General features: G+C 37.5%; 1 protein-coding gene and 3 long non-coding RNA genes across 8 annotated transcripts; 3 read left to right on the forward strand and 1 right to left on the reverse strand.

Moving 5' to 3' along the window:
• Positions 1-2,353: 2,353 nt before the first annotated feature.
• On the forward strand, positions 2,354-4,811 carry LOC149692852 (uncharacterized). Its single transcript, XM_089868791.1, has 3 exons — positions 2,354-2,544; positions 3,040-4,420; positions 4,737-4,811. The coding sequence occupies exons 1-3, from the start codon at positions 2,354-2,356 to the stop codon at positions 4,809-4,811; spliced, it is 1,647 nt and encodes a 548-aa protein (XP_089724917.1).
• Positions 4,812-7,130: 2,319 nt separating this feature from the next.
• On the forward strand, positions 7,131-10,196 carry LOC149692853 (uncharacterized). The gene is made up of 3 exons (XR_016382885.1): positions 7,131-7,233; positions 7,298-8,906; positions 8,987-10,196. It is a non-coding gene; the product is annotated as an uncharacterized LOC149692853 (long non-coding RNA).
• Positions 7,738-25,404, reverse strand: LOC149692854 (uncharacterized). 5 transcript variants are annotated; one of them, XR_016382888.1, is made up of 5 exons: positions 25,260-25,404; positions 15,759-25,186; positions 15,584-15,666; positions 15,400-15,520; positions 7,738-7,888 (listed from the first exon to the last, which is right to left on the reverse strand). It is a non-coding gene; the product is annotated as an uncharacterized LOC149692854 (long non-coding RNA). The 5 variants fall into 5 exon arrangements; XR_016382890.1 differs by lacking the exon at positions 7,738-7,888 and having other exon boundaries at positions 10,639-15,520; positions 15,759-23,840; positions 25,090-25,186; XR_016382889.1 differs by lacking the exon at positions 7,738-7,888 and having other exon boundaries at positions 10,639-15,520; positions 15,759-20,013; positions 20,114-25,186.
• A 100-nt stretch (positions 25,405-25,504) lies between these two features.
• Positions 25,505-26,088, forward strand: LOC149692855 (uncharacterized). The gene is made up of 3 exons (XR_016382884.1): positions 25,505-25,621; positions 25,682-25,784; positions 25,853-26,088. It is a non-coding gene; the product is annotated as an uncharacterized LOC149692855 (long non-coding RNA).
• Positions 26,089-27,009: the final 921 nt, after the last annotated feature.

The following is a 27,009-nucleotide window of genomic DNA, read 5'->3' on the forward strand; positions in this document are numbered from 1 at the left end:
TCTAAACAAGTTGATAAGGCTGAATTTGTTTTAGTCTACATTTTCGAATATTTTCTTGTTTTAGGGGCCAATGTTTGGGGGCCATATCTTCGTTGCAAATTCTTGTACACCCCATGTTCTTTGACACTTTCCACTCAGTTTGACCCAAAGAACACGCCCCTTGATTTATGGCAGACTTATCAGAAACACCCTGTATATAGCAGACGACGCGTTGAGTCTCAGTTAGCCGCTTAGCTCGCGCTCAGGGTTGGAAATAAGACAGGTTTACAAGTCCAAAACCAGTTTATTAATTGCTCGGACCAGTTTATTTATTCCAAAACCTGGGGTCAGTGGTCCCAGGGACCACTTTATTAATTATCGTTTTTGGAAAAAATAGACGGTGGGACCAGTTTATAAATTCGGGGTTCCTTATTAGAATTTTTCTATCTCAACATATTTTCTATCAATTCTACTCCTAGGTAGTTAATACTCCTTGGCTACAACTTCCCTACAAAAGTTTTGTAGTCTATTGACTATTAATCTTGACTAGCGTCTATACTCTAGAATGAGTCTCTCGTAGTCGACAGTCTAGACCATAGCCAGTACTAGTTGTCAGTAGTCGTATTAGGCAATACACTGTGCATGGTCACATTACAGGATTTTGATCTGGCTTCCTGATAGCGAGAGAAGATTTTTTTTTTTTTTGCTCCGTGTGGGATGACGAGCTAGGGTTTACAATAAACCTTATAGCTCCGGGTAATAGTAGTAGATATTGCCACCAAATTTATGTAAAATGCAATAAGGAATAAGGATAGTTCAGAAAAGGATTAAGAACTTCAAATATCATTAGACATGTTGATTGATATTTAGTGGCAACTAGTTGAAAAATTGTGATAAGAAATAAAAGTTAACTGTTTTTAATTTTGATACGCTACCTTTTCCTATAGTAAATAATTCAAAATCAATTAGAATTTTCAGCTTCTTTACTTTTGTGTCTTTACGTGCTTTTAATTCTCACCATTTTAGAAATTTAATTTATAGTGGGACCGGTAAAATAATAATTAATGCGAGGGTCACTGGTCCCAAGGACCAGTTTAATAATTCCAACATGAGGGGTCGCTGGTCCCGAGGACCACTAAAAAAATTCACCTTATTTCCAACCCTGCTCGCGCTCCGGTTTTTGCTTTCGCTTTTCGGTTCTTTCACCGTTCCGTCTCCGGTTTTTTGCACCGATCGCCTTCTAAAGTCTTCCGTTCAGGGCCAGAAATAAGAAAAATTTCTTAAAGGACATGTGTCCAGTGACCCCCTGTTTGGCTGGAAAATTTATAGGACATTGTCCACTGGAGTGTAGAAAAATAGTGTTGCATCTTCAGAGTCAAGCTATCAAATAGACAAATTTTCTGAAAAACTTTTTGGTCAAATGTCCAGTGACCCTATTAGTTTTTAAAAAAATTATGGGACATTTTTAAATTTTATTGGACAATGTCCAGTGACCTGTGCTTATTTCCGGCCCTGCTTCCGTTCACGGTATTTAAACTTAATTTTCTGTTTTTTACACTATTTTTCGCGTTTTCAAAGTCTTTAGTTTGATTCTACTGGCAGCGGTTTGCCAAATTGCCATATTGATAAGCTCGTGTCGTTTGTTCCGCCGGACTCATGACTGGGTTTATTACTATAACTGTGTTTGAGACCTGACTAACAAATTCTTGATTTTTGACCTCCTTGTTGCTTAGCCATTATGGCTGGTTCTAAGGATACTTGCATTATTTGCTCGGCTGTTTTTTTTTCGGAAAACAATCGGTTGTTGTTTGCTCTGCTGGTTGTGGCAAACGTGCTCATCAAAAATGTCACAAGGACAAAACTTTAACTTGTACCGCTTGTAAATCTCAAAATGGAGTCACCCGCAGATCCACTGGTAACACCAGTGTTGGTGCAGATAGTCACTTAACGGACTCGGAGTGCGATCCCTCCACGCCTGTTCCATTAAATGCTATTCATGATGCATTGAACCATTTTTTGAAAGCTGAGAGTCTTACTCGGGACCCAAACTCTGTTTTGGATCGTATTCTTGCTAAATTGGAAGCAGCTGAAGTATTCAATGCATCTCTTATTGCACGTATCGACACACTAGAAACCAAGGTTGCTGCTTTGGAACGTGAGAAACTAGAGCGAAGTGCTCCGAAGTCATTTGCTGACGTGACCACCCATCAACGATCTCCATTATTGTGCACCAACTTTACTGTCCCTCCCTGCCGCATTTGTTTTTGCTCCTCACTTGCCCCGCGATGGCCGTTTGGCTTCATCCAAAAAACCATCCAAGCCTGTTCAGACTGGGTCTGCCACTACCACTAAGCTCAAAGCGGTCACTCGCCCGATGGGGGGCCGTGGCCGTGCTCCTAAAGCTATCTTTGTTAGTCGCCTCGACGTATCTTTGCTCTCCAACGAATTACAAGACACACTCTCTGAAGAAGCTGGTATTATGACTGCACATTGTATTCGACTTAAACCAAAAAACGCTGACGCAGACCACTCTTCATTTTACGTGACCTGTACTGATGCCACAGAGTTTGAAAAACTCTCGGATCCCTCAATATGGCCTTTACATTGCATACTTACGGATTTCAATGGTATTCCCCGGGACTCTCACAAGCATAGCTCTGAACTTAGTACTACATCGGAACATCCTACTGATTAATCTCTCTCTACCAAAATGTTCGCGGACTTCGTACTAAATCTGCGACATTTTTACATAACATTGCTAATCTGGACTTGGACATTATTTGTGTAACAGAAACTTGGTTGAACAGTTTACATTTTTCCTGTGATTACTTTCCGTCGCATTACACTGTTTATCGTGCCGACCGCCTTGACCCTCTCTATCATAATGTTAGGGGTGGGGGCTCCCTGATTGCTGTTAAGGGGCTCCCTGATTGCTGTTAAGCGTTCTATTGTTTGCCATCGGAGGCATGACCTTGAGTCCACTTCCGAAAGCGTCTTTGTCGAAATTCAACTAGCATCCCGTCGTTCGTTAATTCTTGGTACTAAATATTTTCCCCCCAGCCTATCCGACCTAGAGTATAAACAGTACACTAACCGATTGTTAACAGACATTGACCCTTCCGAGACCGATGTTATCTTACTTGGCGATTTTAATTTACCGGGCGTCGATTGGACGCTTTGTAGCAGTCAGGGCTGCTCTTCCCTCGTAAGATCTAAAGCAGCACCAATTTTTGATTTATGTTTTACTCTTAATTTGACCCAAGTTAGCATACCTTCTAGCACAGTTAATCTCTTAGATCTGTGCATAACTAATAATAATGGATTACTAGTTGAACCCCTTGCTGACCCATTTGTTGCAATTGATAAGTTTCACCCGCCTTTCTCTGTTACACTTACCATTGACCTTGGCCCTGAGTCTCCACCTCGGGGTTCTGCCTTTGCGTACGCTAAAGGGGACTACCATCTCCTTTATACCACCCTTCGCGATTATGATTGGACTGACGTTCTTACTTCCTCCAAAATTGATTACTGTGTCGATATTATTACTAATCGTCTCGTAGACGCCATGAATCTGGCAATCCCTAAAAGACCTAAGCACGGCAAATCGCAATATCCCCATTGGTATTCTTCGGATCTTAGAATGACTCTTAGCACAAAACGTTACTTCTTTCGGAAAATGAAGCGTACTGGTGCGATCACTGATGCTATTGAATTTCGTAGACTTCGTGCTAATGCTCGGCGACTTCTCGCTCGTGATCGTGCCATTATGCTCAAGTCGATGTGCCAGGATGCTCTTTCGCATCCAAAGAAATTTTGGAGATTTGTCAAGGGTAACCTTCGGGATAGGACCAATTCCCTTGCATTAAAACTGGGAAAGGAGTTGGTCTCTGATCCTCACAAGCTTGCGGAACTTTTCCGCACCCATTTTTCAGCAATTGCTGTAGATAATACGAACCCAGCCGACAATTACACATTTGATGCCTCTCTCTTAGTTACACACCCTTACTCCAATCAAACCATATCGCTGGCTGACATACGCCAGGCCATCATTAAACTCCCGGCTAAGTTCTCAACAGGGATCGATGGTGTTCCCCCTTTTGTCATCAAGGGTTGTGGGGATATCCTCCTACCTCTGTTGGAACATGTTTTTAATTTATCACTTTCAACTGGCATTTTCCCCTCCCTATGGAAGCAGGCTGTTGTGGTACCCGTATTTAAATCTGGTGCCGCCTGTGACTCTAAGAATTACCGTCCTATCTCACTACTGTGTGCACTGGCTAAGGTTTTTGATATGGTAATGCATGCCCACGTCCAGCGTTGGTTTACTATGTTCCCCAATGATTGCCAGCATGGTTTTGTCCCTAACAAAAGCGTAGACACAAATCACGCTGCTTTCATGAACATTGTCGCCCCTGTGGTTGAGACTCGTGGTCAGGTCGACGTAATTTACTTAGACCTGGCCAAAGCGTTCGACAGAGTTCCTCATAGATTTTTACGGGATAAGTTATTTATTCTTGGCATTAACGGTGTTCTTCTGTATTGGATTTGTCACTATTTGCACAGTCGTACAAACGTAATTAAATGCAATGGCTCATTAACTTCAGTGACATATCCAGTAAATTGTGGAGTCCCACAGGGTTCGTCCCTGGGGCCTCTACTTTTTAATATATATTTATATGATCTTCAATTCAAAGTTATTCACTCCAACCTGCTTCAGTTTGCCGATGATAATAAAATTTTTAAAATGGTTAATTCAGACCATGATAGATTGCTCTTGCAAAGGGATATCGACGCTGTTGCCCAATGGTGTAAACTTAATAATATACCGATAAATCCGTTAAAATCGGTTCATGTTACCTACACACGACGCATAAGTAGAACCATTCTCACTAGTTACATTATTGATAATTCTGTCATACCTTTCAAAGATAAGACCAAGGATCTTGGTGTTATCTTTGATTCGAATCTCATTTTTACTGACCATGTCCATGGATGTGTTAATAGATGTAGGCGCACCCTCGGTGTAGCCCTAAAACTTACCCGTAAACTTGGCTCTCTCGTACATTTCCGAATTTTATACCTTAGCCTTGTCAGATCTCGTGCCGTATTTGGATGGGTTGCTTGGGGTGGCGTTAGCGCTCATCTATTTGACAAAGTTGAGCGAATTCAGAGAAAATTTGTGGAGTATTGCCATACGCATTTTATCCCCAAGGCTCATTATGACTACATGACCTTACTCGAAATTCTCGCCCTTCCTACTTTGCGCTGTCTTTTAAATCTTTATGAAATAAAATTTGTATACAAGCTTATCCCATCACATTGTAACTTTCCCTACCCTTTTAGAAAAATTGAACTTTCATGTCAATCGGACTTCGCGAACCCGCTCCACCTTTTATTTACCGCAATTTAGCTTAAACCCCTTAATTAGAATGCAAGGTACGTGTAACAAATTTACTGAAACCTTTGATATTTTTTCTGCTCAATTTTGCGAACTTAAATTTGAATTGATTAATTTTTAATGTTTTCTCAACTTTCTGTAAATAGATTCCCATTCTTAAAATTTTGACGGTTTTTCTATTGATTTTTGTGCATTTCGCTTTAAACTCTTTTTTTTTTTTCAAATTTCTGTTAATAGTTCCTAATTCTGTAAATATAGTCAAATTTTCCGTTTATTATTGTTCGCTACACTATGGACTGTTTAATATTTAATATTTAATTGTTTCCTTAATTTATTGTAATCAGTTCCTAATACATGTATATACCCACTTTTCTGTGTATAATCCCGTGAATCCTCCGTGATTCTTTTTATGCACAATAAACTTCTATTCTATTCTATTCTAATATAAAAATAAAATTTTATTTATTTACTAAATATGGGCGAAGTTCTAATATGGCATATTTGTGAGTAAATTCTGACTTTTGACGTGTCAAGCACCAGCGAATGAATGTACCCCATTGCCAAATTTCTGAACCTTGGCCTCTCGGCATGAGAAGGGGTTAAAACCGATTCACCAAATAAAATATTAACTATTCTTCCTCAGATGCTCGAGTTAACTACATGAGGTCAATATCCTTTACACCTAGAGTAAGTTTTGAACACGTTTAAACCCTGGCGTTTCGGTTTATGCCCACTGTACGATCACGTTTAAACCCTGACGTTTCGGTTTATGCCCACTTTACGATAAGTTTAGATTTTAAACGTGTTTTTAAAGGCTTTCAATACGCTGTTGTGTTTAGTTTTTATACGTTTAGCTATTACACCCATTGGTACTAGTTGGTGTTTAGTTTTCGCACTTCAAATCTAGGGGTTTAGATTTTCAACATGTTTAAATCAAATGGATGTGCTCAAAACCTATACGTTGTTACTTTTGCGCTCTTTAGAGCAGCGAAAGTATTGTTCCGACCCTTGCTGGAACGCTGGGCGCCTTTTTTCCCCCCTTTTCCCCCTTTTTTCGCGTGCGCGGTCTGATATTTCCAGCTAAATAAATATTTTGAATTTCAAATTTCCCGCGAATTTTCGACTCGAAATTCATCCGTAGTTCACGTTACACCTCATAGGTGGCGTAACGTATTTAATTTCAATTGAAATTATTTTCCCGTCGGCGCCGGGCCTCGAACCCGCGATATCCCAATCCATACGAGACGTCAGTGAAGACGCCCGGCCGCGCGCTCTACCACGAAGCCACGCTTGCTTGTAATATAAAGCGAGATAAATTATACTGAAGAGAAGAAAGAGAGAGTTAGGATATGGACCCCCCCCCCCACCTCCCCGACGCCCGCACTTACTGCGTGGGTTTAGCGGGAGACGAGAGAGAGAGAACTGTGCAACTGTCTGGCTTTAGATATGGACCCCCCACCTCCCCGACGCCCGCCACTGGATGCTGTCGAATATATATTGTATCGCGCTAGAGGAGGAGAGACAGTTGCTTGCAATTTTTTTTTGCAATTTATAATTATTATATATCTTTTTAATCCTAGGCAAGATTAGATTTCTACTTGGGAACTTAAACATTACAATTAATATTATCATATTAATCAAAAAAGAAATTAAGGTTCTCCCCGACAGAAGGCGCGCTAAGCAGAGAGAGTTTTCTAATTTCACCAATGATATCGCTTTTTAAGACTCGTCTGCTTAAAAGTTAGGCAGTTTAATTTACTAATAAAATTAAATGTATTAACAAAATGAAACTCGAGTCAGCGTTTTAAAACTATAACTAGTTTGGGACGGAGGTACCATTGCTCACTATTTGTTTGGCAAGTTTAAAATTAAATGATCACTTAACGGAACTGACATAAAATAATAGGTAGATTTTTGCAGAATTAAATTGCAGATTCTTTGCAAAATTAACTAATCATTTTGGCAGTTTCCGCTCTCGCTGGGTTCATCTACTAATAACAGTTACGTAAGTGATAATTATAAAAATAAAATCAACAATCTCATAAAATCAACAACTCAAAATATAAAATGAAATTTATGATCAAAATGAATCTAATTTCAATCAACGACAAACGGAATCAACGTGTTCATCTCTCCATCCACGGAAATATGAAATTTCTACATGAAACATGAAAGTGCTATCAACCTAACAATTTTTAGAAATGTAATTTTAATCAGTGAAACATACTCATTTAAAGTTAACTAATTATAAGTCGCTAATTTGATTATTATATTTAAAAAAAATTATATTATTTAAGTAATAAATTTAACGATGGTGTTGATAGTACCAATAGAGTATTCAAGGATTGATTACGTTAATATCAACATATCAAACAAAAAGTATTTAATTATAATTTGGAATTTCAATTTAAATTTATACAGTTTTTTAAATGCCCATTGAGATTCAGAGTCTGTCACTGAATGTTGAAGATCTCCAGTCTCTGCCAAGTGATTTAAATTTTCAGACCCTCTCTGTGGGAAAGGGGGAATTAAATTAACGAGACTTACAAACTGACATCATCCTTAAATTAAATAAGAATTATAAATGAAAATTTAAATCAAGGTATTGAAGGTTTAATTAACGTTACTTTGAAAGTATCAAATTAAAAATTTACAACTTAAGCTCATCAATAAAAAGAACATTAAGATAATTATTAATAGGCATAAACAATCATCAATAAAAAGAACATTAAGATAAATATTAATAGGCATAAACAATCATCAATAAAAAGAACATTAAGATAATTATTAAAAGGCATGGGCATGGACAATTTTACTCGGACCCCGAGTCCCCGTCTCCCCGTCCCCCCGTCCCGATACACTAAAGACCGAGGCTTAAACCTCGTAGCTCGCGGCCATCTTTATTGTTTACATCATGGGCTCGTCACTACAGGGTAGGAAATAAGACAGGTTTACAAGTCCCAAACCAGTTTATTAATTGCTCGGACCAGTTTATTTATTCCAAAAGTTGGGGTCAGTGGTATCAGGGAGCACTTTATTAATTAGGGTTTTTGGAAAAAATAGACGGTGGGACCAGTTTATAAATTCGGGGTTCCTTTTTAGAATTTTTCTAGCTCAACACATTTTCTACCAATTCTACTCCTAGGTAGTTAGTACTCCTTGGCTACAACTTCCCTACAAAAGTTTTGTATTCTATTGACTATTGATCTTGTCTAGCGTCTATACTCTAGAATGAGTCTCTTGTAGTCGACAGTCTAGACCATAGCCAGTACTAGTTGTCAGTAATCGTATTTCTCAGTAGTGCATGGTCACATTACAAGATTTTGATCTGGCTTACTGATAGCGAGAGAAGATATTGCCGCTGAATTTATGGAAAATGCAATAAGGAATAAGGCTAGTTCAGAAAAGGATTAAGAACTTCAAATATCATTAGACATGTTGATTGATATTTAGTGGCAACTAGTTGAAAAATTGTGATAAGAAATAAAAGTTAACTGTTATGGATTGTTATATGCTACTTTTTCCTACAGTAAAAAATTCAAATTCAATTAGAATTTCCTGCTTCTTTACTTTTGTGTCTTTACGTGCTTTTTATTCTCACCATTTTAGAAATTTAATTTATAGTGGGACCGGTAAAATAATAATTAATGCGAGGGTCACTGGTCCCAAGGACCACCACCACATCCGCGACACCAATTCGCCGCAACCCACTCCGAAACAGACGAGCGCCTGAAAGGCTCAACCTATGAGACAGCAGCTAAACCAAGTTTTCACCATAATAACAATAACCTCATGAAGGACAGTATAAATAATGAGTTTAAACAAACTTTTCACCATAATAACAATAACCTCATAAAGGACAGTATAAATAATGACTTTAAACAAACTTTTCACCACAATAACAATAACCTCATAAAGGACAGTATAAAATAGTGACTTAAACAAAGTTAAATCTGAATTACAATCTACCTCATTAAGCTCAACCAAACTGTTACAAATGCATAGCGCAATATTACAAGTTGCCAATGATCTTCGAATTTTATTGTTAAACCCTCACATTATCTTAAGACTCATACAGTCACTGGGTTTTAATCTCACGGGAGAGTATTGCTATATTCGTAATTCCCGCCTATTCCAAACACAACCTAGATGGCGCCCCATCCTCAGATATCGATTGATTGTAGCCCCCATTTTCTAATTGTCGTTTACCAGGCAAATTCAAGGGGGGCTGCCATTGCGTCTTAGTAGTTTTTGATACCGCCATCTAGCGTCGAAGTAAAGCGTAAAATTCGGTATTTTTGTCTCTTTAAACGTCGGTGTTTAAAGCCATCTAGCGTTCAAAAGCAGGAAGTTCAAAACCATCGTCTGAAATCCTTTGGCTCGGTGAATCCGATGATTTGAACATATTTTTTAATTCTCATTGGTAATTAGTAAGTTTTGAAAAGTAAAAATGGCAAGCTGGGGTAGAACATGTTCCGTTCTTGGCTGTAAAAGTAGTGATAGGGATTTAAGGGAGTGGAGATCATGGGTTTGCAAACTTCATTCGGGACCTGACAAAGGGTTAACTCTGTGTCATAAAGATTGTTGTTGTCCGCGGCCATTTTTAAAATACGGAATAAAATCAAAGTACAGAATTCGCTCATTAGATGGCGATTACCAAAAACTACTCACATTTTAAAAATGGGAGGTAACCTCGTACATCGCGTATAGGAGAGAACACTCCTCGCTTCTTTATCCGCACTCAAGCGGCATCCTTGCCACCCAATGTAACGAATGACCATAATCATATGGTAGAATAAATCTTGGATATTGATTAGTATATCTAGCCTAATTAATCCACCAAGACTTGAACACTACAGTTAATTACTTATTTAATTAAACTGTAAACCAAATTCTTACTAGATTGGTTTTATTCATAATCGGAATGCTATTTTATAAACAATGGAAAAAAACCTGAAAATTATAAATTTGTCGGGGTCAATGAATATAGTAATACTAATTCTAGTCACTAGAGGGCGCGCAAAAGTGTAATCTGGCCGGGGCCATCTTGTTTTTTCTGTGTAGCTATTGCGCTCATCATTTGTATGCCTGTTTAAGAAGATTCATTTAGTTTTGTAAGTCAATGCCTATAAAAACTAAAATATAATCCAACCGTTTCGCCATCTCGTATATTACTTAAGCGTAATAAAAAAAATTTACTACACTATGTTAGCGCCTACGACAATAAAATCCCCTCCCCATCCCCAACCACACGTAGTTAATCCAAAATCTTTATTTACGCGACTTGTTAATATCCTTCTGAAGAAAATAGCCAACTCAGCTTAAGCGACATTCGCAGTAAGCGTTAGAAATGATATTTTTGCTTCTTGGATATTATCGTAGATTTCATAGCTCGCAAACCTGGTTGGAAAAGGTACTCGCGCTCGTATTCTTACGCGAAATTTTACCCCAATTATACCTCTTGTTCTTCTTTTTTTCGGCTCAGATGCAATGATTACGATTCACATGATTTTTGCCTGCTCTGTCTTTACTCCATGCCTCACTTTCTGTTATATCCATTTTCGTTCACTTATACTTCGTACAATTATCAGAATGTCGAAGAAGAGGATAGGAATGCGCTAACTCTTTACGTTTATTGTTTAAATAATAGGGTTTTAAACTTGGGGTATTAAGACGAAACCGACAATCCCCGTAATACCAAAAGCGGATTATGCTTCACACATAAAGTACGAAACCGACAATCCCCGTAATACCAAAAGCGGATTATGCTTCACACATAAAGTACGCAAGTCCCACTTTTCCATAGCTTTGGCCATGGATTTCATGATATTCCCGAAGTAAAACTAAGCAGACGAAAAAAAGAGGTTTTAACCAATCATAAGCCCCTAACCGTAGATAACCGCTTTAATGCCAGACCAATCGGCGACGGCTATTACTATTTTCTTGAATGGGACCTCGACTCGACCTCGCCGTCGACATAACCGGAAAGCTCGGAAGGCAAAATACCGTAATCGTTCGTTAGTCGTTATATTATATTCATTGTTTTAAAGTTTCGAAAATTTTGAGTTATTTAATTAAGTCTTCAACTAAATATTATAAGAGTTTTTTTTTAATTTTGAACAGAAAAATAGCTCTGCGAATAATAGTAGACACGAAAACTACCCTAAATTAAGCCTTGGCTAGGTATTAGCGGTATCCCGATTTCCGAGCCGCCGGCAGCTGAGCTCGCCGTAGCCGCGGGAATAGAAAACATTCCTCGTAAAAACAGATACACGGCGTCTTAAAAGTCCAAGAAAAAGCTACCCAGATTGATAAGATCTTCTTGCCTTACTCCCAAATAATCTTTCGTATTGTGAATAGTTTTCACTAAAGAATATTTCAGACACTCTACTCAATATTTATAGTAGTACCCTAATTTCAACAGAAAATTAGCTCTGCGAATTATAGTAGACTCGACGAAAACTACACTAAGCCTTGGCTAGGTAACAGCGCTATCCCGATTCCCGAGCCGCCGGCGGCTGAGCTCGCCGTAACCGCGAGAACAGAAAACTTTCCTCGTAAAACACAGATACACGGCGTCTTAAATAGTCCAAGCAAAAGCTACCCAGATTGATAAGATCTTTTTTCCTTACTCCCAAATAATCTTTGGTATGGTGAATAGTTTAAATCTAAAGAATATTTTAGACACCCTATTCAGTCTTTATAGTAGTTCCCTAATTTACGTACCAGGTAAATTGGTTCTTAAGGCGGAAGTATCGAAGGATTCGAAAGAGCCGCGTTACCGAATTTTGTTCCTCTGCGTAAGGGGAGGTTCTTTTCTAGGAGCTTGGAGAACATCGTGTAGCTCCCCCAGGCACCTGTTACGTACTTCATGTGTAAAGCCTAATCGGCTTCTGGTAATACGAAGTTCACTTACATTTTAAATTCAGATTTTAATTATTTACTGACTCGAGGTATTCTCGAATTAAGAACACACTGGCTGGCAGGCTATTATTGGAAACAATTAATTTAACGTCGGGCGCTTCATCATTACTAATGCAAATCGTATTATAGTTTCGGCAGATTTCCCATTGAGGCCTGGTTAACGCGACCACCACCACCACTATTGACTATAGACTATAGCATAAGTGGATCATATTACAGCTCCCTATAAGTACTGGACGTAGGTTATACTTTTGTAAAAAGCGTTTTCTTCCAAGACATCCAAGCCCGCCATCTACAGCTCAGTTTTACAAGTATAGTTTGCCCATTAACCCGGATCTGGACTTACGTTAACCTACGGAAGTTCCGGTTGATGGTTATGGCTTTCAGACCGCCGTTAGTGTCGTTATTAGTGTGAAGCTTGTTATCTCGTTATAATTTCGATTTAGAATGGCTTATGTTTCTTTTTTAATTAGGGAAAACGCCTAGGATCAATGTCGCATGCCCAAATGAAAGACACATCTGAACACGATTTATGTGATATTAAAAACCGTAAACGACTGAAACGTTTTGTTTAACTGAAAAATATTGACCAGTATTTTTCTCAAACGGAAAACGTTAAAGCATTGAAAAAATTTGTCAAACTTAAAAAAGGAAAACAGGCGGGAAAAAAAATCCAAATTTGATGCCGTTTTCCGTTGGGTTTAAATTCAGTGGTGATGAAATGCGGTGCGTGTTCTATAGGTAAAATGAGCCTTGAACTCCCAGCGACATGCCAGCACTACTGACTTGCCAACACGACAATAATGATTTGAAAATTGCCGCTTATTCATACCGGATCAAACAAATTATTGACAATCGCAAATTTCAATGGAACATTCCTGTGACAGTGAAGTTATTTAGTCATTGTTCAGTGGAACACTCTTTTTGTCAGACTTAGGTAGAAAATAGCTGTGCTCAGGAGAAGCTAGGTATTATACTAGTAAACACTGCGTACTCCTGTACGGTGTTAAATTCGAATCATGAACCGATAAATGCAAGTTTGCTACAACAATCCATTGCTGTTAGGATCACGTGATCATTACGCCACAATAAATGCTGTGGTATACATCATCCATTGGAAAACCTGCACATTCCCATTGACCCCAATTGCTGCGTGAAAGCCGAAATTCCCCTCCGAAAAGAAGTTCAGTTCAATTCTACTCAATTTAGAGCTTACGCAGTGCCATTCTTTGATCATTTTCGATGCTCTTTACCACGCCCACTTTGTTTTTCGACCTTTGAGATCCTTGCGGATATTCAACTGGGCCTTGGCTTTACCAACGCCACCTACATTTTTTTCTAGGGACATAAATATGCCTGATGATTACTCAATCGCTCCGCGCTGATTACATCACTACTTAGCACGCCGACTTTCGGGCAGACGATAATTATGAAACAATATCCCCATGAAATCGTCTTCCGATGGACTTTATAAGCACCATGTTTCGAATTATTATTGCCGTGTTGGCAAGTCATTAGTGCTGCAATAGCGCTGGGAGTTCAAGGCTTATTTTACCAATAGAGCATGCACCGCGTCTCATCAATACTAAACTGAAAACAATGGAATATGCAAAAGTTTTTCGAGCGCCTCCGGCAGTAAAAATCTGCCCAAAGAAAAACGGCATCAAATTTGGATTTTTTCCGCCTGAGGCAGCAACGGAAAACTGGCCCAATGGAAAACGCCATGACACAATCTTCTCAGCAGGTCTCGCCGAACAACGACACGTTTTAATCCATTTTTTAAGCTGTTTGCCCATAGCAACAGCTTTATACGGCGACCCCTGGAAGCAGGCTGGCTTGCTGGCAGGCAGGCAGGCAGGTAAGCAGGCAGGCAGGCTGGCTGTTTCGCGTTCGCGTTCATTTTCGTAAATTTAAATTACGCGGCAGAGTTTGCCGGAATTTCATTATCCACCGCACTAGCGACATCTAGACTAAATTCGATCATATTTTCGACGAGAAAATGCGGTCTCTCGGAGGTATCGGGGTACAGGCTTGGAAATAAGGTTTATTTCTGAACTAGTCCTCCGGACCAGTGACCCCTGATGTCTTAAATATGAAACTGGTCCCGGGACCAGTAACCCTTACGTAAGGTTATGCATAACTCGCCTTATAAACTTGTAAATATCCACTAGGCCATAAACGATTTAGTGAACATCCCTTCGATTATTTTAAAATTGGCGACGATTTAGTGAACATCCCTTCGATTATTTTAAAATGGCGACGATTTAGTGAACATCCCTTCGATTATTTTAAAATTGGCGAAGATTTAGTGAATATCCCCTCGACTCCCTTCCTTACCTGCGATTGCCAAGTCACGATATTTTTGATACGAACAAAGATGTATAATAATGATAGTCAAAGAATATTGGTTATTAATTAGGAAAAGGACTTAGTTTATAACATAATTGTTAAATTGGCGATTGAATAAGAACAAAAAGGAAGACTTGGCTCTACATGGGATCTCAGAACGTTTTACTGCGGAAACGGCACGAGGCGAGGCTTGGCCCATTTTTGTACATGTTAATGTTTTTCATAGGATCTCACTTCTTTTTGTAGACCCTCTCGTTATACTTCGGTAGTTATATTAAAACAAGACCCTCTCGCCGTACTTCGTTCGCCAATATAATTGCTAACGCTTGTCCATATTTACGCTGAATTACCCCTTTCGACCCCTAGAGAATATGCAAAAAAGATAGTACGTTATATCCTAATATAAGAATGTAGCATCAGTTACGACTTTTACGTCCTTTCAACAAGAACACGACAGCGCCATCTAGTTTTAAAATAAAGAACTAAAGAACAATTTTATAAAAATTTCGGGATGTTTCAATTTTTCTGTGCTTTATAAAATAAATGAAAACTAAATCCTGAATTTTAAGTTTCTATCTACCCTAGAAGTACCTTAGAATTTTGATGATCGGTGAGTGAGTGAGTGAGTGACAAAATAAGGTAGATTTCACCTTCAATATTTCGAAAAGTATATAGGGTAGGAACTTGAAATTTGGAAACTATAGCTAGGATTGACCGTCCTCGCGGCAAGCAAAATTTCAGACTTTTACCTAAACCCATCACGAAGTTACAGTGGTCTTAAAAGTGCCGTGAGTTGCTTCGAGAAAAGGATGTCAGTGCTCGACTTGGCGGGGAGCACTGCCGTGCTCCCAGATTTATTCAGCACTAGGCCTAGACCAAAATTATTGATTTTAAATATTTTGGTTCTGTTTTTCAATCGAGTTTAAAGTTTACCTGTAGGCAGTATCGAAGAAAATTCATGGATCTCAAAATTACTGGAACTCCAGACCGGCTAGAACTTTTCAAACTGGAAATACCTCGAGCGTAAAAACGAGTGAGAATTTATTGCACTCATATAAACTTAAGCTGCCGTTCCGAAAGAGGATAATTTACTAAAGTTTACACTTACAGTCCGGTCTAGATCATCCCACGTGCAAGATACGACGCCATGTTCACGGTTCAACACACATATTATAAAATAACGTCTTGGTTTGGACCAAGGCCGAAAAAACAAACGATATGTGTGAGGTTTATCAATTGACTGAAGTTCCAGATATTGAAATTTTTTTCTAGTTATTTTTATCCACTCAATCCTTAATCAATATTTAATTCAATCAACTGATTTTACTGTTAATCGATCTAGTCCCTCTAAATTAAATGAAAAGTTAATTAATAATAAAATTACATTTTATCATGAAATTAATTATTTTGAATTCTACTGGATGTCTAAAAGAGCACCGGCTTTCTACATTATCTCAACTGCACTTGAGTTTAAAAGGAAAGACTAGAGTGTCCTCTATCGTAAATTTAAATGAAATGTGGATAAGAGATTATGGAGCAATCGGGTATAAACCAAATAATCCTGGGGTAATATAATCGCCGGATTCCCACATAACGGGGTTAGACATTTTCAGTGCTGTATTTTTTCTCATTCCATTTTGGCCTATATTGTGGCTTATGTTCTCCATGATGCATTGTCTTTTTCACAATAAAAATATAGTAAGCAAAATTCGCTGATCCTAAACATCGCTGCCACAGGTTGTATTTTCAGATTTAAACTTGACTTGAAAAGTTTTCTTCTATTTACTTTGATTTTCAGGGACTTTATTAAAATTCTCAAAATTCCCCGACTTTCATTGACTTTATGCAAAGATTTTAAATAAACAGATCTTTGTGCCAAATCTTATATTAGAGGGCCACTTCGGAAAAACTTTAAATTTGCTAACATTTGAAAGTTTTCCTGGTCTGTGGAAATCTTTCCAAAAACGGTTGAAACCATAACCGCTTTAATCCGTACACAGCGGAGAAATATAACAAAACGGTTAGGCCACTTCCAGATACGCCAACTTTTTCACACGTTCCAACTACTTTACTCAACTTTGATTTTCAAATAAAAGACGCACACATTACACGTGACGCTTGCTCTTTGGTATAAGACGTTGCAACTTAAGAGGGCATGGAAGTTTGTAGGTGTCAAGTGGTTGGCATGGTTTCGGTGGGTAGCGACTTCTGGCGTGGAAAATGGAAGCATAGAGATTTGATTTATACGTTTCCTTTTAGTGGCTGCCAACGTTTTTCACAGTTCAATGCCGGCAGTCATCTTTAAAAAAAGGCATCAGCTAATAAAAACGTTAAACCCTTATGGCTCGCTGGCTGATCGGCTTTCCAGAGCTAACTCTTGTGCATTCGTAACTTTTTCCCCATTTCAAAGTTAGTTCTTAAGAAGAAGAAGAACTACTTGTCGCTTCGCTATTTCTTAAACTCAAATATGGGAGAAGGAATCCGTTCCAGGGTTTAACCGGGTTTTTCGTGGTTCAGGCACGTCCCAAGGGCCACTACCGTACCGCTTTTTAATGACTTTTATAATTAGAACGTAGCCACTTAAATAAGTAAATTAACTTAGGTAAGTAGAGAAAGTATCGTTTGTTTTCTAATTTGACACGTAATAGTCTCGAACGAAAAAAATTGTTTCTTTTATTGTTCTTAATTATAAAGATGATCAGTAAAATAAGGAATTTACATATTTGGATGTACTTTCTCATATTAATTTCTCTATTCGTTGATAAAGGCTCAACCCATATTTTCCGACGTCAATATAAAAACAGTAAACTCCTTTCTAAGGAGTGCCTAAATAATTTTAGGAAAATATATTAGCGAGAAAAAAAATAACAATTATGGAACCAAACGGGTGTAGATGCGCTAAAGCCGTGTTCACTTTGAAAAGGCCTAACCCTTTGGTAACAATAATAATAAATAAAACAAAAATGTTATCATTTTGAATTTTCCTAAACGATTGACAACGGTTTAAAAGTGTCTAGTGTAAAAGCGATCTAATAGCGGTGACCTCGTTATGTTTTAGCTTCCATATCTAAACGAGTTAAATGAAATGCAAAAGCTAACTAAGGGCAAAAGTTGACGCGGTTTATGGCGCGGATTGATACGAGGCGGAAAAGGTTCCATTATAATTGACGGGGCAGATTGGCCTAGAAAGTAATTATTGATATTCAATTAAATGATTATCACATAAACATTTTGCTCCAAAAACATCCAGGACGTTCATACATTCCCGCCCACTTACTCCTCTTAACATAAGTATCATAGTAAAAGTAAGTATCAAATGCATTTCCCATTGAACTAACGCTATTTCTTTTACACAAATGGTGTTCCTCATCATGTTTTGGACAGAGGCTACTTCCTTCCATCCGTTACTGTTTGGAGGGTATTTATACCTACTGGCTCTCACCCCTGACCCAAACTGGGATTGATTGCTTCTAACACAAGCTAGTGTTTATGGAGATATAAACAATAAATCGAGTTATCAATAGTTGGAATTGGCGTTTCTCGGCAATTAACACAAGTACTTCCATTTTTAACGTTGAGTGCATTTCATACTTATTGTTGTCGAGTTACTTGTGTCTATACGTAATTGATTGGGTTGCGGGCAATTTCAATAAGGCGGGATGCGAAGGCTTCATTTATTTTCCATTACATTTGACGTAACATTAAAATATTCCACACTAAAACTATTAGTATACGATTGGAGTTTGATTTAAGCTCAACAAGAGACGCGAGCGATTCCGGCGTGTTTCTATACAATTTTAAAATGAACAAGAAATATTAAAGCTCACGGGATTCTTATATAGTATTGGAAGCTTTTGATATAAGAGAATTTTGATAAAATGCGATTGGGAAAAGGACTCGTGACATCCGCACTGTTTTGAAATTCCACCTATTTAAGTTTACCTTTGTAGTTGGTGCATCCATTATTACTCTTATTTTTAAGAAATTCTTTTCCTTTTTTATAATAGTTGATCGAAAAATCATCATAATTTTTGCGAAAATTTTTCCTTGGCGTCTTTAATGGAAGGGAAGTCAACGTATTAGAAACGCTGGTAAAAGGGAGCGGGATGGAATATATTATCTGGTTGGACGACGGTTCCCTGCCGTTCATTGCAAGCAGGAAGGCTTGTTGACGTTCAAAACAAGCTGTCAATCTCCAATTCGTCTAATACAACCTTCTACAGGGGGCTCTTTTCAGAGAGAAATATCGAATTCAAGTAAATATTGCTAGAAATAATATATAAGCAGTATATAGTTTTGATTAAAATGAGGATTTAGAAACATGCCAATATATAGTAAACAACAAGACAGGGCGTTACGCGATTGGTCGGAGGGGCTTATTTCAAATTATCCTTAAAATCTGAACCTAATTCGAATTTTAAAATCATTCGGATGTATCTCCAGAATGTTTCACTATGCATTATAATTAGAAGAAGAATCGATGATTGGCTCGTACACTCCACCAGTAAGATAGCTCGTTTTAAACGTAGTCTGCTGCTAGAAACGTTCCCTTAAATTTCGTTTTATGGATCGTCTCACTCTTTATAAAGTTACATTATTGGCCAACAGAGGGTGAGCATAACCCAATAAGATTTTAGACTAGGAAATTGGCGAAATTTTTGAAAATACAGAAAGGCACCTCACAGTATGGCCTAACGCGAAGGGGCCATTGTATTACGTTACTTGCTCATATCTTCCTTAATATTGTGGATAAATACATGGTTATAAATTTAAATATCCATAATTTTATATGATCTTTCCAATAAAAAATAAAAAATTGTAGGGTGAACCATTCCTTTAAGAGATTCCATATTCATATGAACACGTGAAAAGCCTCAGGACTCAAAGGGATTCCGAATGAAAACATTTCTCCGTGCAATGGAAATGTCACTGTAATTCCAAGGGACGCGGCTTTAATAAAACAGCTTCCTGATGCGTAATGGAGGTGCAAACTTTATTACTCATTTATTGATAGGATATACTGTAGAATTATTCTATATTTTCGAGTTAAATTATAGGTTAGGCAAAAACCTTTATTGAACTGTTGGAAAGAAAACTAATGATTTCAGGAACATATATACTTTGTAAGAAGACAGGGAGACCCAGATGGAAAAGGGTATGCAGAAGAATTTTCAAATAAAGAACAATTATATTGGAAACCTTGAGTCCTTGACTTTGTGAAAAATACAGGAAATAAAGAGAGAATATTGAATTTTATTTTAAATAAAGGGTCATATTCATTGTGCCCCTCTTCCCGGGGCACATCACGTCCCGTTGTTGTATTTGCCGGCTCTTTTAAGTTAGGATAGATGGCGCCTAGCTCTCTGTATGTCGATTATTAGAAAATATGAAAGCAGGCAGTTTTGAAGATTAATGTCAATATAAAGGCGTAAAATAATTACTTAACAGAAAGGTTCAGAGTACCTTGAACGAGAGGCCTGGTTTAGAAGATATTGAAATTGATAATAAAACAACCAATTATTCCAATTTATTGGACCTAAAATAGTAGAAAATAGCACTGTCATTTTTGTGTCAGGTTCCTATATTCTCGGTTGTAAACTTAAAACTTTTCAAATATTATATTTTGTTTTTAAACCTAAATTCAATACATAATTATTATTTTCAGTGATTCTTTTGAAAAACCCACTAGGGATCCGTAATTAAAAATGAAAACCAAACTACCTAGAATTTACTAGTATTCGTATTTTGTTTCTTTTTTTTCAAGGGGGAAAAAAGCTCCACGATAAAAAAAGATTTTTTTTTTCATTTTAGGGGAGTCCGTATATTCGCGTTTGTCAAATACTCTCATTAACTCGCACTATTTCTCTAGCCTGTTTCTTTTTTTATTACAAAGCTACCACTAGGACCTGATCATGGTTACTTCAGATCCTGGTAATCCTTTGTGTCTCACTATAAACTGTTCTTCCTTACGATCATCCAACCATATTCCCTAACTATTTAGAGTTATATAATCGATGAAGCTCGCTATATTTTAATAATTTAAATTTCAGGCTGAGTTCAACAACTCGCAAGTCGGATGTTTTGTTTAACGATTTTTTTCACTTCCGGTTTTGACGTCACGTAGCTAACAAAGTAATCGGCTAGTGGAGCAGGTTCTTTCGTAGCGCATCCGTTTCGTGACGTCAAACGTCAACGCGACTACGCGAGCTAATAAAAAGCGGATAATTCAGAAAAGTTTCAAAATTGCCCACAATTACTAGAAAATAATTAGTACCAACAAACCACTAATTTGCTTTCAAAAGAGCTTTAGCCAAAATTATTTAAATCTCAATAAAGTTGGTTAAGGTTTGGTTTTTCACGAGCTGTTTTAAAATGCTGAAGCAGACGCCAATTTAGTCAAAACGGAACAACGCACCAAAATTGTGTTGAGCAATATATGACGTAGCGTTGCCAAAATAAACTCATAGGAGAAAAAAAACCGTTTTTTCCCGTTGGTGTTTCTTGAACGCAGCCTTGGTCTTATGAGACAATAAATTTTTCTTTCTGAATTAAGTTGACAGTCTTCAATTATAGAATTGATAATTTTAATTATCCTTTTTTATTAAGAAAAAAACATCCAAGTGCCAAAACTCCAGGGGTAAAAGTAATAATGTAATTCCTACCTTCCCCTGTAAAACTCCAAACCGCAGTACATGGATGTACGATATACCGTGAAGAATAAGCAGAGGGTAAAGCAATCGTTTTATTATGGAAGTTACAAACATTATATGGGTTAGCATTTTGAAAATGCACTGTATGCAAGGGGATAATTGGAACTCTGGGATATCAAGGTCTTTGTAAGTTGAATTCAAGCTTTGTTTAAATCTAGGATACCGTTGGGGGACGAAAACTTTAGCATCTGAAGTTTTTCAGGTAAAATTGAAAAAAAAACTGTTCAAAATTAGACGCACGGCGAGAGGCTATCTAATCTCACTCAACTCTGAACTCGGTGGGCAAGAATCACTTCTTTGCTGGTTCTCTATCGAATTAAATTAGTGACATGCAGCGACAGTTCCTAACCTTTCCACGAGGTAGTAGTATTAAGATACTATAGTATATGAGTTTTCCTACTAAAATATGCTATGGGTACTTGCTGGGAACCGTTCCCGTTAATTAGATTAAAAAAAACTATTTTACTATTACCTTGTGTGTTTTCACATTTTAGAAAATCGAACCAGATACTTGTGAACCATGTGACGGGTATGAGAGAGCGTGCATTAATCATGTTTTATGTTTTGGTCTCGTCGCGAGAACTAACGCAGCGCGACCACGGACCCCAACCCCCCTTCCTCTCCCCCTTTTTTTCAGCCTCAAAACAAGCCTTTATTTTTGGTAAATGTCTTTTTCCGGAGCTAGACCACGCACGAAAAAAGCAATTTTTATTTTTGAACCTGAGTCCCTAGAAAGTATCACTTTCAAAATGATCAGACTTTCCAGTTAAAGACTTGATTTGTATATAGGGTTTCGTATCCTCCTCAGTTTGCGAGAAGGTTATGGAATTTAAGGAAGTTATAACAAAATGTTTGCGGCTCATTTGATTGAGACCAAAAAATTCCTCAACTCTCAATAGAATTTATCTCAAAACAATGAGTGGGAGTACCTACGTTATAATCTGCGGACCAAATTGATATCTTTAACTCGGGACATTTTTCTTTACAAATTTATAGACTTGCAGTTCTTAACATACTCGCTATGTAATAGAAAGGAGGCGAGGAGGAGAAACCGAGAATAAAATAATGTTCACGATTCACTCTTACCCGGGAATCGTTTATTAACTGGTTCGAGTCAAACACTTTCGATACCCTCTTTTTTACCAATAGGAAGCGACTTCAACAGACTCGGTTTACATTTTAAGGAAATTCTTTTAGTGCCCTCTGCTGGTACTCTTCACTATATATTTTACGAAAATTGTTTCAAAATTAGTCGTCACTACCCTAACCTTTTTTTAAAAAAAAAAAAATCAAATTCAAAGAAACGATGCTTTATTTCGGCATGACCATTGAGTTCAAGTGTTGCCTGATTTGAATAAGATTACCTGATTAATTGCAAACCTTGAAGAACTAAACCAAATATTAGCTGAAACGTTTCCACAGTGTTACAGTTATCAACAGTGCAGTTTGATCAAAATCCAACCATGCAAATTAACATACAATTCATTTTATTTTTCAAAAATATCTTTCCTCAATTAAGGTCAAATAAAGTAATTTTAATTCCTGTCAGCAGAAAATAGTTTGAGTCATTCGACTAGAGCCTTAGGAATTATATTTTTGCTTCTTGGATATTATCGGAGATTTCGTAGGGCGAACTTGTTTACTAATAATAAGAGAGTTTGCCTTTGTACTCTCCTAATATACTGCGGGGCCAATTAATATTATAGTCGTTTTCTCAGAAGCAATGATAGTGAGTCAAATGACGCTCATCTTACTGAATACCCCACTATCTGTTTTTCCTATGCAACTACATCAAGCGTTGAATGTTGTGTCCCTTATCTTTAAGTTTCCTTGGGTAAAGTACATTGTTTGAACGTTTATGGAGAAAACAAGTGACGTAAACGATTATGTAATAGCTACGTGTGGTGAGGTTTGCTTTATCGTCTTTTACAGAAATAGTAGAGTGTAAATCGATTATTAAACGCAGGATCTAAATTCTTTTCTTTTTTGGAATGAATAATAGCAAATTTTAGACCCTCTTATCATGGCCTCATGAAATGCAAATGTGGTGGTCCTTTCCTTTAAATTATTCGTACCTTAAAGACCTTAAAGGGTATGAGAAGCTTCGTTTGAAAAACCTGTGATTATACAACAAAAGATAGAAATAATTTCTGTGAATTCAAAAATATCAAGCTTTTAATTCTCCGATTTCTGGTTATTTGGTAATATGTATTTGAAAATCCTTCATATGGAATTATTTGAAATCCTTTTTTATGAAAGGCTAAAACGTTTCCCTGTAGTCCGACGTCACAAATATATTTTTTTTCACGTGAGATGGTGCCACTCTCTCTGCGATCAGACCCAGAGTTTAGACTGGAGAGAAGCTAGAGACGCGTATACCTCGCGCGTATAGGATTCCCGCGCTTTTTTCCTCAACGTCATAGTGATGTCATCAAACAGGCAAACAAACTCGGCAAGACAAAATTGTTGATATAACGAAACTGAGTTTTCGTGATTTTTCAATGGAATTCAAAAATAGAAACATTGGTTCAATTATATTAAAAACTTGATATTTTGAAAGTAGAGACTTGAAAGTGTAACATAATACCACTTTCGTGGGAAAATTATTAAATTGTAAATTCGCATACCCTTTAAACCTTTTTCGTGCTACATATAACTCTACTACCAAAAAACCTTTTCTTCACTTTACCAATAGGGTTTGAAGTGTTCTTGAAATCGTGTGCACGAATATTAAAGGTTCACATACACGAGGCATAAGCGCACTAGCTACGAAAGGTATACTTCGTAACCACGTGTATCTAAAAATTTATACTTTATTTGGCTATTTTCATGAACGAGCCTAAGGAGGATGTATAAGAGGGGAGATTCGTTCTGGAAAAGCGGGAGGTATTAAAGTGAAACAATTACCACATACAGTGGCGCGCAACTTCAACACGCAAGCCGTTGGGAATGGCGCGCGTTGTTGGAAACGAGGGACGTTTTTCTAAACGATAAACATGCTCATGAGGCTACAGCGAAGAGGCTGGAACGCATGCGCGAGAATGTACGCTCTCTTGCCGTATGGGGGAAGCGGTAACCATGGTAACCGGGGAAGGGCACAGTGCCGTTTTTGGAATGGGGGACTACATGTGTTTTGTCTGACTCTCTTATACATTCTCCTTGGGGAAGCCGGTCCTTATCTAGAGTAATCTCGTTAAAGACTTAATAGGTTGTTTAAATTTTACCTCGTGGGAAAATAACAGTAGTAGACTGAGAAAATGTGGAAATCTTCACTCGACTGTGAGGATGACGTTTTACAATGGGAGCAAATGCAGAGGGCCTTACCTTTATTATAGTTCTCGCGGGAAATGGTAGCCGCCGGCCAAATTAAATGAGTATCTACAGATATTGGCCTAGACGCAGCGACCCTAACCTAGACTAGGACCCTGAATAAAAATCAATATATAGTGATAAAAGTAAAGGGACAACGAAAGTTGGATTGTTTTTAGGTTTCTTCGTCATGCACAGCCACAATTCAAATTTAACCCAACTTCGTAGACGTGCTGGAGAAGGGTTAAGGAGTGGTTAGGTTCAGTACCTCAATGTTGGGTCTGCGAAGCCTTAACCATTAAGCCCGCATAAAACGTGTAAGTTTAGCTTTGGAAATAAACCCTTTTTCAACATCGTTTTATTGAATTTAAAATTAGTTCCAATAATTTCATTTACTCACACCCAATCTAGCGCACCTACCATTAAACTATGATGACATTGCAATTAATTCCGATTCATCTTGTTATACCAGAAACCGAAACCGATACCGATCCGAGTTTTTTGTTTACAATCATAGCTGTAATGAGAGATTTCAAATTAACTTGCTATATTTTTTTTAATTTTATACTATCAGTTTTATGCGACTGAACTCTTTTAATAGGGGCCAACGCTTCGAGTGTGTGACTGACAAAACGATCTTTTACAACTCATCAGCAATGTTTGAAAACTTTACCCAAGAATTGAGTCTCTGTGAATGGAAAAATTGTTTCAACAACTTTTTATACCAATATTCTAGCGATAACTGCCGTGTGACCGCATTTATCTTGGAATGTATTTCACAAATAAACAAAATACTTTTTTGATAAGAAAAATTATTTCTAAATACACTTTCGTTCCTACAGCTTTATCAACTTCTTTCGAGGTTGTTTTGAGTGTTAAGATAAAAGTATTTTAGAAAATGAGCTGAAACTTGGAAAGAGAACCATTTAACTTTGCTTTCTCGACCATTATGGTAAGTTGATTGTACTTCTGCATTGGCAAAAGGGATATTTAATGATCTTCTTGTACTAAGAGTCAAAGACAAAATATGCGTCCTGAAACTTTTCTTCTTGTCGCCGTTATTGTCTTTATGGCCAGATGCGCTACCGCTTCTGAACATTGCATCGTAGAACCAGGTTAATAATAATAACTAAGCCTACTTCACCCGAGACATCCTTATAACACTTGAACAAATATCTTTCAGGGGAAGGGAAGATTTGTTTCTCCGTTCAGCCTTCACCACCGTTTGATGGAGAACTACCAACCGACTTATACGCTGTAAAAACCCCTATTGCAATTTTTGAAAACCAGCCCGCGCCCTTTTCATGAGTCAATTTAAACTCAATGTTCTAATAACTTCTCACGTAACATTTTCAATTTGTAATGTACACCGTAGATGTATGAATGCGAATGCGTATAAACGTATAATATTACAACCGATTTTTTGGTAATGTTGTAAATTCAGTACTTCCATTTTGGTTCAAAGACAAATGAAGTCAAATATTGATGATTAAATGCGCTAAAATAACAGTATCCAGTAGCTATTTGCATTGTAGATTAGCTGAAGCGCACTTTTTATGTTATTTATTGGTTGAAAATGCTCGTTGCCGAATGATTTCAAAGTTAGTGAACAGAAGGTGAGTGAGAACTAGGTACTAGAGAGGTTAATGAAATCATTCATCAATATTATGTTTACGATGTATACCAATGCCAACCAAGTCTTGACTTATTCCTCCTAAGCTCCTTTTTATTGACGAACAACGTGCACCGCTTTTATTTAATAATATCACCATACTTTCTCTCCGAAAAATGGCCAATTCGGGAAATTTGTAAAAAATTACAGATATCAGGGGCGTTTCTATTTGGCTTTTGAATTTCCCGAACACAAGGGAGCCTATACGAACAGAGGGCGTGTCTGAGAGGTTGTAAAAAATGACAACGGAAATTTCCCAGAACTCAACGCGGCACAGCGGCTAGCGTGGATATTAGGGTTAGGGACCCAGTAGTTTTATTTAAATACGAAAAAACCTTTTTTATATCGTTTAAGTTAAGATCAAATTTTTTTATGAAGAATATTTTATAACTTAGTCTTCTGAATATGAGCAATATATTAAAAAATGGAGAGGTAACAATAACCGAAAACTGATAAAAAATCCAAAATTCAAGATTTTACGTACGTGACAAAAACAGCACTCGTGGAACTCTCCCGCCAAGCCTTATTCTACTTCCCCCCCCCCTATACCATTTTTTGTGGTAGGGACTAGTGGCAAGAGGAAACGATAGAGAATAACAGAAAAGTCAAAATGCTTGTATTCATTTTTCAATAGATACAGTATGAATAAATGTATCGTCGAGGCTGTT

Source organism: Phalangium opilio, unplaced genomic scaffold (genome assembly GCF_054372755.1).
Source record: "Phalangium opilio isolate 3A_F unplaced genomic scaffold, DU_Popi_V2 ptg000024l_1, whole genome shotgun sequence".
In the NCBI taxonomy this organism is placed as follows: domain Eukaryota; kingdom Metazoa; phylum Arthropoda; class Arachnida; order Opiliones; family Phalangiidae; genus Phalangium; species Phalangium opilio.

Bases quoted from the DNA above. Each gene is read 5' to 3' on its own strand.
- LOC149692852 (XM_089868791.1), top strand. From the start codon at position 2,354: ATGGGGGGCCGTGGCCGTGCTCCTAAAGCTATCTTTGTTAGTCGCCTC. The intron at 2,545-3,039 runs GTTTGAAAAACT...TTTTCCCCCCAG, and splicing joins ACCTGTACTGATGCCACAGA to CCTATCCGACCTAGAGTATA. The intron at 4,421-4,736 runs GTAATTTACTTA...TGGTTAATTCAG, and splicing joins AGACTCGTGGTCAGGTCGAC to ACCATGATAGATTGCTCTTG.